The 18,702-nt window shown below is 40.1% G+C and overlaps 1 protein-coding gene across 2 annotated transcripts; it reads right to left on the bottom strand.

Moving 5' to 3' along the window:
• Positions 1-5,276: 5,276 nt before the first annotated feature.
• Positions 5,277-16,800, bottom strand: pitx2 (paired-like homeodomain 2). Of its 2 annotated transcripts, XM_072435343.1 has the most exons (4): positions 16,478-16,800; positions 12,553-12,621; positions 7,656-7,855; positions 5,277-5,831 (listed from the first exon to the last, which is right to left on the bottom strand). In XM_072435343.1, exons 2-4 carry the CDS (start codon positions 12,596-12,598, stop codon positions 5,283-5,285), a joined length of 795 nt encoding a protein of 264 aa, XP_072291444.1. In that variant the 5' UTR covers positions 12,599-12,621; positions 16,478-16,800; the 3' UTR covers positions 5,277-5,282. The 2 variants fall into 2 exon arrangements, with proteins under 2 accessions (XP_072291444.1, XP_072291436.1); XM_072435335.1 differs by lacking the exons at positions 12,553-12,621; positions 16,478-16,800 and adding an exon at positions 8,417-8,895.
• Between the last annotated feature and the right edge of the window lie 1,902 nt (positions 16,801-18,702).

Here is an 18,702-nt window from a genome sequence, read left to right as displayed (position 1 = left end):
GTTTTGGGTTTAAATCAAATCAAATCAAATCAATTTATTTTTGTAAGGCCCAAAATCACAACAACAGTTGCCTCTGAGGGCCACAGGGAGAAATGAATCCACAATGTCTGTGGTGGCGATGAAGTCAGACAATGTCTGTGGTGGCGATGAAGTCAGACAATGTCTGTGGTGGCGAGGGAGTCAGACAATGTCTGTGGTTTAGTCCTGGTTTAATCCTAATTCCCACTAAACGTTGTTTAGTCCGGGCCTGGGTTTGGTCCGGTTCTAGTGCTTGTTTAGTTATGATCTAGTGCAGGTTTACTTTCAATTTTAGTCCCCATTTTGAATGCAAATGTGAACCCACTCTTAGTCCTGTTTCAATCATGTCCTGTTTTAGGTCTGGTTTTCATGTAATTTATTTGGTCCTATTCAGGTACGCTCTTAGTCCTGTTTGGACTTGGTTCAGCGCTGCTTGTTTTTGTAACTCATCTCAGGTCATATATATTAAACACAGCAAAAAGAAAGAAAGAAAGACCTAACATGATGTGTTTTACCTTCAGTGTGCAAACACCAGCAGCTTGTACGCCTCGTCACGTCCAAATGAAGTCTCTTCACTCTCCACTTGCTCGTGCACATGTGGATTGGATGTGTACTGAGGCGCAGACGTGCGTATTGGCCCCGCACACCAGCAGCAGCAGCAGTCCCGGGCTTATCCTCTGTCAGCTGATTACCAGGACTGTGTGTGCAAGAGACCGCATCATCTCCACACACTCCTTTTGCACAATTGGGAATCCTTCAAAGAGCCGTGGGATAAAAGCAGGGCTGGCTTTTCACGCCGTGGTTATATATTTAGCCAAGTAGGTGAAAACAGCATTAAGGCACACAGTGATTTATTTCTTTTGACAATAAGGCTCTCTTGAGAGACGACCTGTTCAAACATAACATCCTAGATCTGGCCCATTACCGTGTCCAGGAGTTTATTTGTTTTTTTAACCCACTATTACAGCAGCATGGAAGACTTCTATGACTATAATTAGCTTTTAGAGTTTAAACTTGGGCTGCAACTAACAATTGTCTTTGTAGTCGGCGAGTCAGAGACTCATTTTTCAACTGGTCAACGAGTCAAGCCAGTATTTAAATATATTATAAACCAAAATAAAGGTGTAAATATCACGACTGAAGGCTTCTGGAAAGAAAATATTCATGAGAAAGTGAATAATTGATAAAAAATCTGAAATTTTTTATTATTTTTGTTCATTGTTCATTTGTATTCAATAATGCAGCTGTATTTGTTGTATATGTTGTATCTGTATGTGTCTGTATAGTATATCAGTCTGTATAGTCTGAATAACAATTACGATGACCGAAACACAGTTACAGCAAAGATAGAACTACTACTATTGGTGTGTAGAGTGATTGGAATTCAAATAGTAGTTCTTTTAGCTTTTTGTTAATTAAACTTTCAGGTAAAAATGGGACATCAGATAACACATGCGACTTAAGGTAAAATGGGACAGAAGCTTCAGTGGGACATCAGGTAAAGTGGGATGATAATGATAAGAGTATTTGCACCCATCATTTATTTTCTTATGTATTGGGTGGAATTTTTTATGTTTTTAGTGACAGTTTCTTACATATTTGTTTTTCACTACTTAAAACAATCCTCAAAACTTACAGCAAATGGAAAACGCACAAAAATGTAGAACTTGTTGGATGTTTCCTGGAGCCAACACAGTAGGCCATACCAACTAACAAAGCAACTCTACATGTTAAGTGTTCATAAAACCAGGGCTTTTTAGCTCATGCCAGAGCCTTTTAGCCTAGACTCACTCATCTCAGTCAGGAGCAGGACAGGTCTCATCCTATACCTCTACGGCTTGTTTGTTCTAGCTCGTAGCTGGATACATCAGGGGGATTTGGCACGGTACGTTTACGCACAGCAAACACAACATCAGATACTTGCTCAAATATGATTACATAAGGTCCATTGAAGCCACTGTAGAAATGTACAGCCTGTGTAGCCAATTTTTTGCATGGTTTGGAGCGGGAATTTGATTGTACAGTTAAGCAATTGTCTTAAAAGGCAGTTTTAAAGTCGTACGCAAATACAGTATGCAAAGAGATTGTATTTGCAGCCAGGATACTAAACCGTGTGAATACCTCTCACATTTAACACAGTCTCACATAAAGTCATAATTATGGCGCTTGAAAGTGTGATGTGTTTTGTAAATACACATGACGCATAACATAAGTGACGGAAACATCAAACAAGATCTAAATCACGTAATAGAATTGGTAATCTGAATAAATTGGGAGTTTTAAACAAATCCGAGCCTTCTGTAAAACGCATCTTATTTTGAGTAGTTTGTGCATTCATTATTTGGACATTTGGAAGAGCTGTAGTCTATTTTAAGTAATATTACACACAGAAGTTGGTATTACTTCTCAAGCTCATGTTGGTAAAGTGGGAGAGAAGTATTTTTGTTATGAAAACTCATAAAACCTTTATAATTTGAATTCATAGGGCTTACACTTTTTTGCAACTTTCACATAAGAATTTCAGAAAATATTACCATAACCTAATATTTTGAATTCTGGACATAAGTTATAGAGGTGCATGGATTTTAAAATACAGAGGATCAAAATTTAACAGCCCCACTTAACTCAACAAGAATGCTCAAAACGTAGCCTACATGTGCGTAAAAGTTCAACCAAAGAGCATCATTGCATCTCAACTAACCTACATCATATAACACACCAAAGTGTCAGTATTACCATTTAAACGCTTTGAATAAGATTTGTATAAGAAACCGCGCATAAAACGAACCGTACGCGTTAGGCACAAAGAAACAAACAGATCCGTGCGTAATGCTTATATCTGACTTCAGACGTCTCTAAATCTCGGCCCTAATGAAGCGTCGCCGTCATTGTTGTGTGGTCCGAACTGATGCTGCTGTTTGTTAATTCCCGTGTTATTTCAAGCCCCAGTGAGCAGCCAAGCCCTGTGTTTTGGCAGCGCCGTGTGTTCAGCAGTTAATCTGACGGAGCATCTCGCCGCATGTGTATTGGAGACGGAGACGCGCCTTTTTTGTATCGTCTGTATAGATTGGACACACACACACACACACACACACACTCAAAGCCTATAGACACAGTCATCCATGTCTTTACAAAGATTCAATAACGAAACGTGTTTGGGAACAATATATTTACTTCCATTAAATAAAGCACAATTGTTTTTGGGGTTGTTGAAAAAAGAAAGAAAAGAAAAAACTGTACCAAATAGTATACAGGGGGGGGGGGGGGGGGGGGGGGCTAGTCTATGGCTAGTCTAAACTCACACAGACATTGATAATAAATTTATAATATGTTAGAAACACACGGGCGGTGCATTTTTGTATGTACATTCCCTTTGTTTGCAAGCAAAATTCCGTTACGTTTTTTTTTTTTTTTTTTTTTTTTTTTTAATCCACATGCGTTTTGATAAATTTGGAGGAGAAGGAAGAGGAGAGGAGACAGACCAGAGGCATTCAAACAGGAGATGAACTCAAATATATATATATATATGTACAACCTTTTTGAGGGGTCAATAACATTAGTCCACAGTCCAGCGAAGTGAGCGTAATGAAAGGGGAAAAAAACCTGCTGCTCCCCTCGGATCAGTTTGTGCAGCGTCCAAACAGGCAAAATTGCGTTCTCCAAGAAACGTTTGCTTCCCATCCAGCCATGCAGCAAGCAGGTTTGGCACATTTCGACCTCCCTTTTGCGAAACGAACACAAAAAAGTAGTGGTAGTAGTCTTTTGTTCCTGTGGCGGATGTCTATTGAGCGCACACTGCAAAAATAATTTAAAAAAAAAGACACGCCAGATGCCGTATTGACTCCACATATCGTTCCAAGTCAGCATTTTTTGAAGGAAAGGCAGTGCATTGGACGTAGTTTGTGCTGTGAATTGGAGTGCTTCAGAAAAGTGCTACCTTAAAGTATCAGGAAAAGATCTGTTAACCTTTCAGCGCATCGTATGTTTGTCTTCGAATAAAGCTTGACGTAGTTTCAAGATGTTGGTTGAACTATAATATTTTCTTGAGCTAGCAATGTGTAGCATTTAGGCCTGTAGACTTTTATCAAATAGTTAGTCGATGGTGTCTTAGTTGACTAATATTTTCATTAGCCCCATTTAAGGATTTACGTGGAGAGTGCTTAATAATGAAGGCTGAATAATGAGTTTATGGTGTATTTTTAGCAGATACTTTTATGTGTAGATGTATTTTTTTCTGTCTTGAATTTCCTTGAGCTTGTGGATACTTTATCGTTTTAAGAGCTTTTGCCAGAGCCATACAACGCCCCTTGTTAGTCGACCGATCGACTTTATAGTCCCTGGAGAGTTTAGTCGACTACAGCCCTAACAGCTTTTTGTCAATAATGTCTGATAGTGAGGACTGCAACATATAAACGTCCTTTAATGTGGTGTTTTTAAAGGGATGAAACCGTAAAAAGCTATATTTTTATTTTTATAATTTTACTACAATGGCTTTGAGGCGCAGAAGTAATGATTGCATTTTATTCTCTACTCAGAACTTGGCACTCCATGGTATTATTATAGAGCATTTTCATTGATTTGGGCAACCGTTATCGTTTGTTATGGCAAAGAATAGTGCATAATTTTAGGAAGTCCTTTTGCTAAACAAATTAGTTGTTGATGCTCAGTCAAATATGGAAAAACAAGAAACTACATCAATTATTAATGTGCGTGATTATAAAACGTTTTTAGAAATGTAAATAGAGTCAATTATGGCTTCCAAATTTAAACTTTTACGCATTTATTGTTCCAGTATTGTGTTAGAGACAGTGCTTTGTTGTTGTACTTTTGTTTGTTCCTTTATAAAGACAAAAGTACATTATCTTGCCTAGATTACCTTGACTCTATTGTGCTTTGTTGTTGTGTTTTTATCAATAACTCTAAAATTATTGGCAGTGAATTGATCCAAAAACGTCCATTAGACAACCCAATTTTGGCTAAAATCTCCATACTTGCATGTCAGTGATGGGCGGAAACTTTTTTTATTCAAACTCATTGGTATATGACCGATATTTGCAATAAAATTACTTGGGAGATACCAATGATTTTTGTTTCGATCCGATGTCATCACTTAATTAATATTTAAGCTCCATAAATCAGATAGCAAACAGATCTTAGTGTACATGTAAACATAAACAGACTTTCCCTTTGCTCTACGGCACTGGCGGCCACGTTGTATTTATGTTTATTGTATTACTTTTTTTTGCAGTGCATCTCGCTACGCCTTACACCGGCCGGTCCACGGCGTACTGGCAAGCGCTCAGGTTGGTGCCCGGGTTCTGCACGCTGGCGTACCCGAAGCTCGAGTGCTGCTTGGCTTTGAGTCTGAGGCTGGCCAGACTCGAGTTACAAGTGTCCCGGTACACGTAGGGGGGCGTGGGCGGCGCGTATGGACAGGCCGATGTGGGCACTCCGGAGTTGAGCGACGGGTTACTGAGGTTATTCAAGTTGTTGAGGCTGTTGAGACTCGAGCCCGTCACCGCCGAGGGCACCATGCTGGACGTCATGGAGGAGATAGAGTTGGGCGGGGAGAACATGGTCTGCGACGAGAGCGGGTTGACGTTCATGGAGTTGAAGAAGGGGAAGCTCTTGGTGGACAGCGACGCGGACGTGAGCCCCTTGGCGGCCCAGTTGTTGTACGTGTAGCTCGGGTACATGTCTTCGTACGGCTGCATAAGTCCGTTGAACTGCGGGCCGAAGCCGTTCTTGCACAGCTCAGCTTGCTGGTTGCGCTCGCGTTTCCTCCACTTGGCCCGCCTGTTCTTGAACCAGACCTGAGGAGGAGGACAAAACACGCATTATGGTGAGTGTCGAACCGTCGCGTAAAATGGTGAGCCAAAAACATATTAAAAAATTACGCTTTTGTCGTCACATTGTAAACAAATTACGATTTTTTTTCCTATGTCTTTTGTGTGTATGCCACATTGTCGTGACGTGGTGGCGGAGATGTTAGGTTATTCCACATTTATGCTCGGGACGCAGCTTGAGTTTGCTGGTGCATTGACCGTACTGGGACAATGCCAATTTTCTTTATGGATACATTTGTTCAATTAATGCACAAACTAGAAACTAATAATGACCATTATGACAGAGGGTTTAAAAATATCTAAACAACTGCACGGATAAACAAAGCATCAAACTGATCAAATTCATTGGCTACTTTTTTGTAATGTTCCCCTTACAACTGATTGATGAGTTATGTACATACATCTATATTGCTTATTTCTATATCAAGGTTGTGTAACTGTTCTTTTATGCAACGCAACTTGAATTACTTTATGTATACTGAAAATAAACTTGCCTTGACTTGGAAGCGTTTCTTAAGAATAAGTGTTGGTCTCATTATGAGTCTTTACATTTTCCATCTGGAAAGGATAGTTTTGGTTTGTACACCAATCTGTTAAAAAGCACTGGTTTTAAAAAAAAAAAACGGTGTAAAGCCGCATTCTGTACAAAAACATGAACGCGCTAACAAACCTCCACTCGTCTTTTCTTTGTCAACGAGTCGCCTGTGATTAGCCCTCGGAATACACACTTTACACTGTCCACACACACACACACACACACACACACACACACACACACACACACACACACACACACACACACACACACACACACACCCGCTGCTGGATGTGTATTGGACTGACCTCAGGATCACACACACAACAGGGCGACAATCGCAAAATCCGAGCTTTGCACCTCTTTCACACGCACGGGAGAACGCGGCTGGTATCTGGCACCGGCACATGTCAATGGCCTGTAATGTTAACGAGCTCATTAATGCGCAATTACGCACGCGAATAACGGGCAAATGTGATTTTACTGCGATTATAAGTTTGTCGCGTTTGTTTACTCTGAGTTTCCATAATTATGTTGAAACTGCACGCGTATTTAAATAGGCCCGGTGTATGTGTTCTGGTGCACGTATGTTTACGTACAGGCTGGACTGTTAGACTGTGGTGGAAAGTAACATAGTACAAAAGTAAAATCCATCCATCCATCCATTTTCTACCGCTTGTTCCCTTTCGGAGTCGCGGAAAGGTACTTTCATCTTTGTATCTTTACATTAGTATTTTGCAGTGAGTACTTTTTTACTACAGGTATACTTATACGCCATTTCTGAACTGGACTGAAAAGTGTTTACGTCTCTTCAAAGTGTATGAAAGGTTTTGAGTGCAAACAATATTATATAAATAAAACAACTCGATACATTGTATTATATATTTGGTTGCATTTGTTGACCAAAAATGTGCATAATTATTCGCCTCAGTTTTTCATTGAAATGCTGACTTTTATATTGTGCTGTTTTGTACGTGTTTGTATTGTATTTCATTGTAGTTTTTATAATTATTGTAGTGTGCTTTTTAAAGTGCAATGTAAATAAAAAAATATCAGTTTACTAATATATTTGTACAATTTACCATAATCAGCTAAACTGAGTAGCCTACTGTTTCCACCACTGATAAAAGCGAAGTAATAAACGTCTGAATGTGTATCCTTTTGCATTAGTGCGAAAATCCAAACAGACACAGGACTAATACAGTTTTGTGCTCCCCAGGGCCCCCTCTCTCTCGTTCTCTCCCCCTTGTCCTTACCCTGACGCGCGCCTCCGTCAGGTTGGTCCACACGGCGATCTCCTCCCGGGTGCTCATGTCTGGGTAGCGGTTCCTCTGGAAGGTGGCCTCCAGCTCCTGCAGCTGCTGGCTGGTGAAGTGCGTCCTCTGCCGTCGCTGACGCTTTTTCTTGGACGGGTCATCCGAGGAGTCGTCGGCTTTGCTCAGCACCTTCTCCTTCTCTGTTGGAGCAGACATGGGTTACGTTTGGGGAACAGAATTGTAGAGTGGTTTCAGATTATTCGTAAGAAAGCCTGGAATGTGTGTCCTACATTTGTATTTGTAAATTGATTTACAATTGTTGTTTTTAATAGGAACAAATAAAAATGTCGCTATTATTTCTTCGGTGAAATAAACAATAACGTTGTCAGATACAATTAATCAATGTTTATATTAATAGCTAAATGAATCATAATATTTCAATATTTGGCGCACATGTTACTTTCACGCACATGATAAATTGTTGCAAAAAGTAAATGCTAAAAATATCATACGTAATGCGCCCAGTGTGAAAAATATTGAAATCATTTTTGAGCTGTATTAACTGTAAAGAATCTCCAGGTGTATTTAAATATCCGCACATTTGCAAAAACTCTTGATTTTCGGATGCCCGCTTTTGTTTTTTACTAAAAATCGTAAATATCCAAGAGTACGTGCAACCCTTTCTGTGGAGCTGTGCACAAAGATTGTTGGTTTGTGTTGCCAGATGATGTCCAGATGGAGCGCGCACACGCAGCTCTTACCCACGGACTCGGGGCTGGACGTGTCCGACACTGTGTGCACCTCGAGCCGGTGTTTGACGTCGACCGCGCGTTGCAACGGCTGCAGGCTCGAGGCCATGGCCAGAGCCGCGTGGTGCGAAGAGGAGCCCAGTTTAGTCCCGGTTATGTGCTGCGGCTCAAGGCTGATCGGGTCTCTCATAGAGTTCATGAGTAAAAGATCGCACAGTGACGCTGTCAAAGCACAAACGGCTTGCGTAGGTCCCGTTAGAAGAGGAAAGAAAAGACAGTCCGTGAGTGGAATGTAAGGCGGCACAGCTCCTTTGCGCGTAAAATGGAGCGGTGGTCAGCGCGGGCCATGGAGCACTGCCATGCGGAGTACAGTGACAAGAGGAGGCAGGTGATATTAGATCCAGAGGCGTCCACACACTGCTGCCGCCCGTGCCCCGCCGCGCCTCTCCACCGCAGCTCCACGTCACAGCGCTGCGCCCGCCCCTCTCCTCTCTCACAGCCTCGTGCACCCCTTCTCCCACAGCCTAGTGTGTGGGGATGACGCTGCGTCCAGCCAACCAAAGCGCACTCAACGTGTCCACCAATGCCAGTCTCCAAATAAAAGCAGGCACATAGAGATGGCGCGCCGCGGCAGTGGCCCAAGACCAAATAAAATGAGAATAACACAGTTTGGCCTCGCTTTATGAGCTGCGTCCAGTGGCCCAGCGAAGCGCACGCTTCTATTGATACGGACACATTCGCTGTCACCACAGTTTACACAAGGGCGCCGCGCGGATAAAGGCTTTTATTGAAGAACTCTGAATATCAAACACCGCGGCACAAAGCTTGTATGAAAATAAATAAGGCAGAAACGCGGACTGTTATCCAAACGCACCAGGGTGAGGGAGTGCGCACTTGTCAAACACAGGCCAGACATGACCAAAAACACACAGGAATATGAATTTGTGCACCGGCCACTTCTAAGGTAGTTTAAGGTATTGTGAACTTTGCCATATGTTTTAAATTGCCAAATTACTTTCAAACCCTCTTCACAAAACCATTTGATTATAATTTCCCTGCTCTCATCAGTGTGACCAGTGTCCAGAGGAAAACCCCTGCCTCCTCAGCTTCCCGTGACGTGACCTCGGTGGACACACTTCAAGAGCCCCACCGGAGTCACCAGTAAAACGTACGCGGACACTTGGGTTTGTTGACGACGGATTAGTTGATCAGGGCGCTTAGCTGCTGCCGCTGCTGCCTCTGCTGCTGGGCGTCCTCCTCTGCGCCAACAACCACTCATCTGGCCTTATTTCTAATCTGATAAGTCTCTCATTTGCCTAAGATTTTTTCAGAAGGGGGACTTTTAATCATTTGAGCCAATTTGTCGGGTCTTTTCTGTTTAATTCCCCCCGTTAAGTAAAAGCGTAACTGGTTGGATTTCCAAGGTTGAACCGGGACAAGAGGACGCGGGGAAGTGTCTGACTAAATCAACTGTGCACTAAAGGGGAAAATAACAAATACTTGTGACTAAATATGGTCTAAATAACATTGGTCTAGTCATAAACAGGTCCAAAACGGGAGAAAACTAAAGCGGACGAAAATGTTTCTTTTTTTTATACAACACATTTTGGAATCGTTCTAAGCAAATAACGTTAAACCACGCACTGCACATAAAACACAAAATCTAAAAATACATATAATGTGGTCGTGATTTCACGTGCAGGGCAGACCGATATGCCTTGAGCCACGAGGAGTGCGTTTGGATTTGGTGCTTATCCTTCCTCAAAGTTCGTAATTTATAAATACAGCCACACCAACTCGCAATATATAAAGTAGTGTATATAAGGACTTAAGACACCAGAGGCCAACCCAGAGTCTTCCCAGAGTTCAGAAATGGAGCTGCTGTAGTGGTGTGTAATCCGTGCGTAAAACAGTGAATTTAGGCACGGACCGGCAATGTGCAAACAAACTGCCACGTGGCTTTAATATGATCAAGAATCACGGTAAAGACATGATAATTCTGGATTTAAAAAAGGAAAAGAAACATGGAAATATTGAAAGCTCCCACAGCTATTAAAGATTTTAGAGATTGTTTTACGCAGTCCATTTCGTAATTTACTGTTTGATGTCATACATACAGGTGTTGGTTAATTTCGTTTCATATTCCAGCCCAGTTTGATTCTGATTTGGTTTGGGCCTGTTCTAATCCTGGTTTAGTCCCAATTTTAAAGTCTGAACACAAACTGAGGCAGGAGTAAGCCATTATGGATTATACACTATACTTTGAGTTTGAATTCCAATATTTATCCCCAATTAAACTCCCCAAATGTTGAACCCAATCCTTTATATCAGATTTAAAGTCAATTTTAAAGTGATATCCAGCCACATCACCAAATGTGCTTTCACAATTGTAAATTCAAGGTAACATTTTATAATAACTTCACGTTTAATAGCCTTAATAAAGCATTAAGAACGAAAAACAAATGGTTTATTCAGAATGATTCAGGCTTTATAACAACTTAATTAACTCTCATTTTAATAAACTATTTGTCCATTATGAATTGTGCATGCTTTATTAAGTGTAGGTTTTATAAAGTGTTACAATATTTCTACCAAGAATGATGGAAATTGACATCGCAAATATCCGATCTCCAATTATCTGGGCAGCAAATCCATGTAAAAAAACACCTTTCAGTAAAGATAATTTGGACTTTAATGCACATCTTCCACGGCGTCGCATTTTGCCCCAAACCCACACCTCTAACCCCGCGCTGCTCCTTTTCTCCGTATTCAACCAAACTTGAAGTGGATTATCGCTTTCCTCTTCATTTCTTGAATGCTTTATCTCTCTTGTGCGGATTACTGCGCGCAATAGGCCTCCTCTGTCATAGAGGGCCATTAATTAGTAATTCAGTCAATACAGCAGCGGCGACACAAAGCTTCCCCCCTTTTTTAACGTAGGATTAAAGCCAGCCAGCATTCCTCTATTAGGATATTCTTGCGCATGAAGAGGCATCCATTGCACGTTTAAGTTGTTCCCCCCGGGGCAAACGCAGCAAAGATTACAACAACAAAAAAAGGAGAAGAAAACAAAATGCGTGTAACGTTTCGGTTTGTTTTGAATCGATGCGAACGGCGGTGGAGCGAGAAGAGGCGATGTTTCCCGTCAATGGCAACTTAATGGAGGCAAATGAGCCGGATTGGACATTCGTTCAGGAGGTGATAAAAAGGACACAAGGTAACCACCTTGTGTCCACCGCGTTGGAGATGTGCAGTGTAATTAAAGAGATCTGGTTTTATGTTCTTAAAAAAACAAGAATGACTTTGCTTTATTTTTATGTGTTTGAAATTGTTGAAAAGTTGAAGTTTATTGCTGCTATTTCTTTAAGAGTATTAAAACCAGAACGTAAAACGAATTCACGTTGGAATTAATGGTGCCACTTTATGATAACTACCTTGATTAGCCTCAATAAAGCATGGACAAAGACTTAATTAATAATTATCTATTATGAACGATTAAGCCTGATTTAAGAGTTTTAATTAACGTATACATGATGTAATATAGAGAAATATGATCAGGCATTTAAGGTAAACAAAGTGCTTGAATTTAAATATTTAAAGCTGATTGCGTAAAGATGCAATGTCTTTATTTACCAGCAGGGGTCTATCTAACACCAGGAGATTCTTGTGGCTTCTCATTCAGGCCTTTTCGAGTGACAACCAAACATACATTTACAAATGATGTATGTATACCCAAAGTAATAAAATAACCAGACTGTATTTTGAATTGATTTAATTTATATACTTAGAAGCATGAACATAAATGTAAAACAAATAAATGATAATAATAATAAAAGGGATCCAATTAAAAAAATTGACCCATACTCATCTAATGGGTTTCATTTTCTATGCATTTCTCTAATACCAATATTGTTTAATGTCAACCAATATATTTGAGTCATTAAATAATGTCCAATTAGGGTCAACACACAATACAAATTAAAAAAGTGGGTGTGATTTCAGAATTAAGAGAGCATGGCCCAAAGCAAAAGTGTTGATTCTATATGGCTAAACTCTACTAAACTAATATGACATGTTTTCTTAATAAAAATAAAACACAAATAGACAGTGCATTTCATTTTTTTGACTTGTGTACGTCGTTTACTCACCAATTTGTGCGCACGTCGACGCCAATTTGCGGCAGTGGGACTCCATCAGTGCAGATTTTTATTGGAAATCTGTGGAATGAAAAGACAACAGGTTTTAATATATCATATTGGTAAATAATCCGTTACACAAGACCTAATTCATATGTGTAATTGTGCTAATATGGAATTATGAAAAAACACTATATGACTATATGCAGCTCTCCTAAATTATAATGAATCCGGCTGTACGTAATAAATGCTGCGTAATTGCTTTCATTTGGACTAAGTTGTATAATAGTATTATACAATGTTAAATCTTAAATTCAGAATTACAAATGACAAAATTCCGCAGTAACAGCCAAATAATCACAATTCATAATTGCCAAGATGGAGACACTTCTTTTACCAGTTAACACACATTCATCCATCCAGCTCATTTATATTGGTGAAAAGAAGAAAAGAGATCATTTTCATTTTTTTGTTTGTTCGTTATTTTATATAGATTAATTTGATTGATTGTCTAGTAGATTTAATCGAAGAGGGATGAAATAATATGTTTTAGTTGGAGGAAATGCATTCGTCTTTTGAAAACATGCAAAGAGTAAACTACAAACCCCTGATGACTTTTTACAACTTGTGGCACTTGTGGTTTTTGTACATGAACTCTTCGACAGCATCACCAGATTATATCTTTATTCCCCAAGACCCTTTATAACAATCTCTAGAGTAATAAATAAAAGGCTGAGACGTGCCCTGGTTGAAACACATCCACGAGAACAACAAAATTAAATTACGTAGAATTACCATGGAAATAAAATATTTACCGGTATACATTTGTAGCATTTTATTATAATTTATTTGATTTAGTTATTGCCCCTCATTTATATGGTAACAATGTAGCTGATATTTATTCCAAACTGTAGAATGCTGAGATATATTCCGATACCAATATTGTTTATTTGATTATTTAATTTAAGAAACATAGAATAATGATGAAATATGATGATAATTACAATTTGCCTGCCCATTTATTCAAAACTACAGTGCAAAGCTGAGATCCTCCTCCTATTCATTAAAGTATATTATATTTATTTTGACAGCCTAAACTACCCAAAAGATTCAATCAACGTTTTCAGATTACACTATACCTGCCCTTTTATACCAAACTCCAGAGTAATATAAAGGATGCTGAGATATGCTCCTGAAACCCATCAATATAGAAACCCAAAGTGACATTGTGCGTAAAAATGGCACACATGTCATTGACGCTCCTTCGCTTTGTTCGTAACCTAAAGCATAGCTAAACGCAGTGTTTCTTGGATTGATCCGGAGACGGAGTTTAAAAAAAAAAAAAAATAAAAAAAAAAATATATATATATATATATATATATATATATATATATATATATATATATATATATATATATATATATATATATATATATATATATATATATATATATATAGGCACGGCAAGGCGAGGCGAGGCTGCTTCGCCGGTCCCGGAGTAAAATCACGGAGGGATTAGCGTCTGATTGAGATGTCTGTCGGAGGGATATTACAAAATTCATTATCGCAGCGCCTCGATATGAAGTTACACAGATGGGGGGTTTTATTAGTCCAGGCTCACGCTGTTGTTTGCTTATGATAATTCGACGCGGAAGGAGAAAATTTGCATGTGCAGTCGCGGGCGCTGTTAACCACTTTCCCATCTCTTTTCTCTCTCTTTCACCTGCTGCTCTACATCGCCTTTTTACCTTTTTTTTTTCTTACGAAGACGGGAAGAGGTTAAGTTTGACACGGGCCATACCTGGATGAAATAGTGCGGGTTATGAGTTCAAGGCGGAAGGTTACAGCGTGTTATCTAATCACTGCGCTTTAACGAGGGCTGACTCCAATAACTCATACGGCTCCCGCGCTCGAGGCCTTGCGCACTGAGGGTTTCCTGTGCGCGTAAAGGCAGCTCAAGGTGCAGTGCATTCCGGGGTTATCGTTTGGACCATGGCTAATGCGGATGTATTTCTATTCTGGCTCGTTTGACTTTCACTGCAGAAATTTAGACAGCATGCTGCAGCTTAATTACTTTTGATTGTGTATTGTGTTTGTGTGTGTGTGTGGGGGGGAGCACCCTTTTAGTAGTAGTAGTAGTAGTAGTAGTAGTAGTAGTAGTAGTAGCAGCAGCCTTTTAGTAGTAGTAGTAGTAGTAGCAATAGTAGTTTTGGAAATACACTGCGTAATAAATGCGTAAAGTAGAGTAGTAGTAATAATAGTAGCAGCAGCAGTAGTAGTAGTTTTGTAATATGATTGATGATTGATCTTAAATGGACTAACATCTGTGTAATAAATGCCTGTATTTAAAATAAATATATTGCAGGTATTATTTAGTATTAGTAGTATTGACAGCAGTATTAGTCTTAGTAGTATTTTTTTTAATTGTGAAATCAGACTCATAAATAATTTTGTTCTTCCCCAAAGGGAAATTATATGTTGTGCGTAAATGGCGTATAATAAATGTGGGAGGGAAAATGCTGTTGAACAAGGGAAAACATAGCCTAATATAAAACAGCAGTAGGAAAATGTAATTAAATTGCCAATTAAAGGCTTCAATTAACATATTTCAAACACACTGATGTCACATTACAGTGTTGACGAGTGCATACATAACCAATCAGCCGTGGTTAAAATTAGGCCTCATAACAGCGCGGGCCTTTGCCATATTCACACATACGTAATCGGCCGCATAACGCACCATTCCTTGCACGCGCTCCGGAACCAAGTCCTTTTTGCTGCGCGTCCAAAGTCTATCCAAAAAACACCCCCAAAAGCGTAAGTGCCTCGCCGCGTCCCGCTAATCCCGCTCGTCCATGCGCCCTCACTCACGCGCGGTGGTGATACCGAGTCACCGAGTCGCCGTAGCCGTCGTGTGCTGATGGCAGCGGGCCCAGTCAGCGCCGACAGAAAGCTGGCACGGGACACGCGTTGTGGAAATGGACGCGCAATAGTGAGCTGCAGAGCACGTTAAAAAAGATTTCATGTCGCCCTGGACTTTTTATAATAGACACGTCGACACTCGACAGGGTTTTAAACGGGCCAGAAAGTGAAAAATCATTTGCGTAAAGTGCGTTTACACATGAGACTGATTCAGAATGACACCATGGATTAGACTAGGACCAAAACCAGGACTATAACAGGACAAACACTTTTATTTTACGTTATTTGGTCCTTAATTGAGCCCAGTTTAGTCCTCATGCAAATTATGTTTGGCCCTGTTCTTTAGTCCTGATTTTGTCCAGCTTTAATTCCATCCTATATCTCAGGACTAATACCGGTTCAAACCAGGACCAAGTGTGAACGCACCTTCTAAAATCTGATTTGAAGCAGTTTGACATATAGATTTTACTTACACAACCGTAGAAATGAAGCAGGATAAACCTTCAATTTTTCAAACGTGTTGTATGTGGAACTTGATAATATTTTGTTTGCGAATGTAAAATATTTTGAACTCCAACTAAGAAAAGAAATGCATGTAAAATGACAAATTAGTCTTCACAATACACATGGCAGCTATTGTCAAAAGTTAAATGTCCTCTTCTCTATTGAAATGAAACACTTGAACGTCTTTAAAACATTGTTCTAATACTAATTCGAATGTTATTACGCACAGAACCATCGCCAAAAAACGTGCCGACTCCAGAGCTTCCCGTTTTCCTTTCCTTTCCTTTTCCTTCCCGTTCCCACACCAGACAGCGACTCTTCCACTCTATCCTTCACCGCTAACGATACATCATTACGGGCCGAACCCTGCCCTCACATCTCGCCACGCTTCTTTTACGCTCCAGCCGCAGCAGAACGCTTTGAAAGTCACGGCAAGGGAGGGAAAAAAAGCGTAACCAATTCCTCCACCCGCATATAGTCACATCTCACTTTGCTAAAGCGCTGAACTTACCGCAGTCAGTGTCTCCAAAAGAAAAGCTGCTCCTTTTCCCTCTTCTGCTCAAGTTGAACAGTGTAATCCCAAGAAGCAACACTTTTTTTGCGGGAATAAAACGTGTCAAAGTCCAAAAGAAGAGCTTGAACAGGACTCCTCGCAGCGTTATATATTAAAAAATAAATTAACAAATTCTGTGTCGCTGCTTTCACGGGGTGTTGTCTCGCGCTTCTCAGCTCTGGATTCGCGTCGTCAACTTTCCACTTCTTGAAAGACGCTTTGAGAGTGGCGCATTTTTGCCTCACTGTCTTTTAGAGCAGCGCGAAGCGGAGCAGCTACAGAAGAGAGAGGGACCCCCGGGTTTCCAAAAGGGGGTGTGTTTGTTGTCCGTGCGCGCTCGCTGCCGCTGCTGTCTGTGTGCGTGCGGGTGCGTGTGTGCGCGTGATGGAGCCAGACCGGATCAACTTTCAGCAGCAGCAGCAGCAGCAGCAGCAGCAGCAGCAGTAGCAGCAGCAGCAGCAGCAATCAAACAAACAAATAAACAAAGCGACATCTTAAACCCAAAACTAAACAGGACACAAGGATTCTATTTGAAATACAATGCAAAAACGTTTTTGACAAGTGAAGTCATAAGTAAAATAATTATTTTTACTATCAACTAATCAGTAAAATAATCGTTTGATTTGGTCTAATTGATAACAAAATTACAGTTTGGCTCACAGCAAGATTATGAAATCCATAATTCAACACATTTGAAATACAACTTTTTCTAAAACATTTTGGTGTCATTGAAATGAGAAGAACGACAAGAAGAAAAAAAAGCTAATTTATAAACGTGATCATATCTCCTAATCTCAGTCATATAATATTCACAATGTTGAATAATGACCCACATAATGTCATACAATTGTAATAATAACATCGTGGAAAGACAGGCTGAAACATAATAATTTGTGCAAAATTAGGTGCGTAAAATATGGATTTTTTTCTCAATCTACTATATTTATGTGGATCACTTGTGGTATTTGTCATGAAAAAAAACATTTACAAATCTAAAACGTGGCCTTATAATGTATGCGTTTGGGTGTAAAGTGCACAGCTGGCACCGACGCAAAAGATGCTCTTCACGTCACGGATCGGGATTGTGAGCTCCGCGTAGACCGGTCCTGCCTTCCTCCACCAGTAATCCCGCGTTTACATTTTTAGTCATACTCCCATCAAAGCACTAATTAATGCCGGGTCCACATGGGAATTTCCTCTGTGAGAGAGAAAGAAAGAGGCAGAAGGGCGAGATGGATGGAGGAGAGAAGGAGGAGAGAGGGAGGGAGGGGGACCAGAGCGGCACAAACACACCGACCAAAATTGATGCGTAAAAATGGCATGGATTTGACGCGTTCTGTGGTGTGGTGGGGACAGTGTTATTATTAGTGTAATTATTACTTTAGGATCGAGGCCAAGCAGAAAGGCCACGTACTTTTATGATGTCATTGTACGTACTGCGTGGAGAGGAAAAGAGAGACAACAAATGCTTGCCTCTGTGTTTTTGGTGATTAGATGGCTGGTAATGTTGCTTTTTCTGATTGATTGAGCCACAATAGGGCTGTTACTAACGATTATTCGACTAGTCAGTATTTTGTTTAATTAGTCGACTTGTCAAAAGACCGTTAGAATTAAAGTTTAAACATGTGGACTGAAGGCTTCTAGATAGAGAATATTTACGTATAAAGTGTATTGATGGAAATCTGACTTCTTTTACATTTGATTTTAAAATGTCTGCCAAGGTATTTTTCCATCTCTTATTGGAGCGGAATTGAATTATATTCAGATTGGTAATCGGAACTAACGATTAATAGGAACAAATATTATTTGGAATGTCATGATCATTAGTAATTTGATACTTCTGCAGGATATCCATGATAGTTACATTTTAAATCTTATATACTATCTATGGTTTGATGGTAATTGTTATTGTAGTAAATCTATCATTGAAATAAAAACAAATGAGCAATGACTTTAAAAGGCCTTTAGGTCTTTAAACTTTGATGTTGAATTAAAACGCGCAGAATTACGCATTCATTGGTAATTACGCGCACCGTTACGCACACATTACGTCTCCATCCAAACCCTCACCGACACACAGGGGTTTGGCAAGGATGCAGCTACATACGCCCCTTTTAATTTCCTCTTACACAAGGAGTAAAAATGTAGCGGAGTCTCGCTTTTCTCACGCGGAAAGGTGCGCA

Source organism: Eucyclogobius newberryi, unplaced genomic scaffold, assembly GCF_026437365.1.
Source record: "Eucyclogobius newberryi isolate DKJ021-1_F unplaced genomic scaffold, fEucNew1.0.hap1 SCAF_11, whole genome shotgun sequence".
Classification (NCBI taxonomy): Eukaryota; Metazoa; Chordata; class Actinopteri; order Gobiiformes; family Gobiidae; genus Eucyclogobius; species Eucyclogobius newberryi.
Note: the sequence above shows the minus strand (reverse complement) of the source record. Positions and strands in the feature narration are given on the sequence as shown.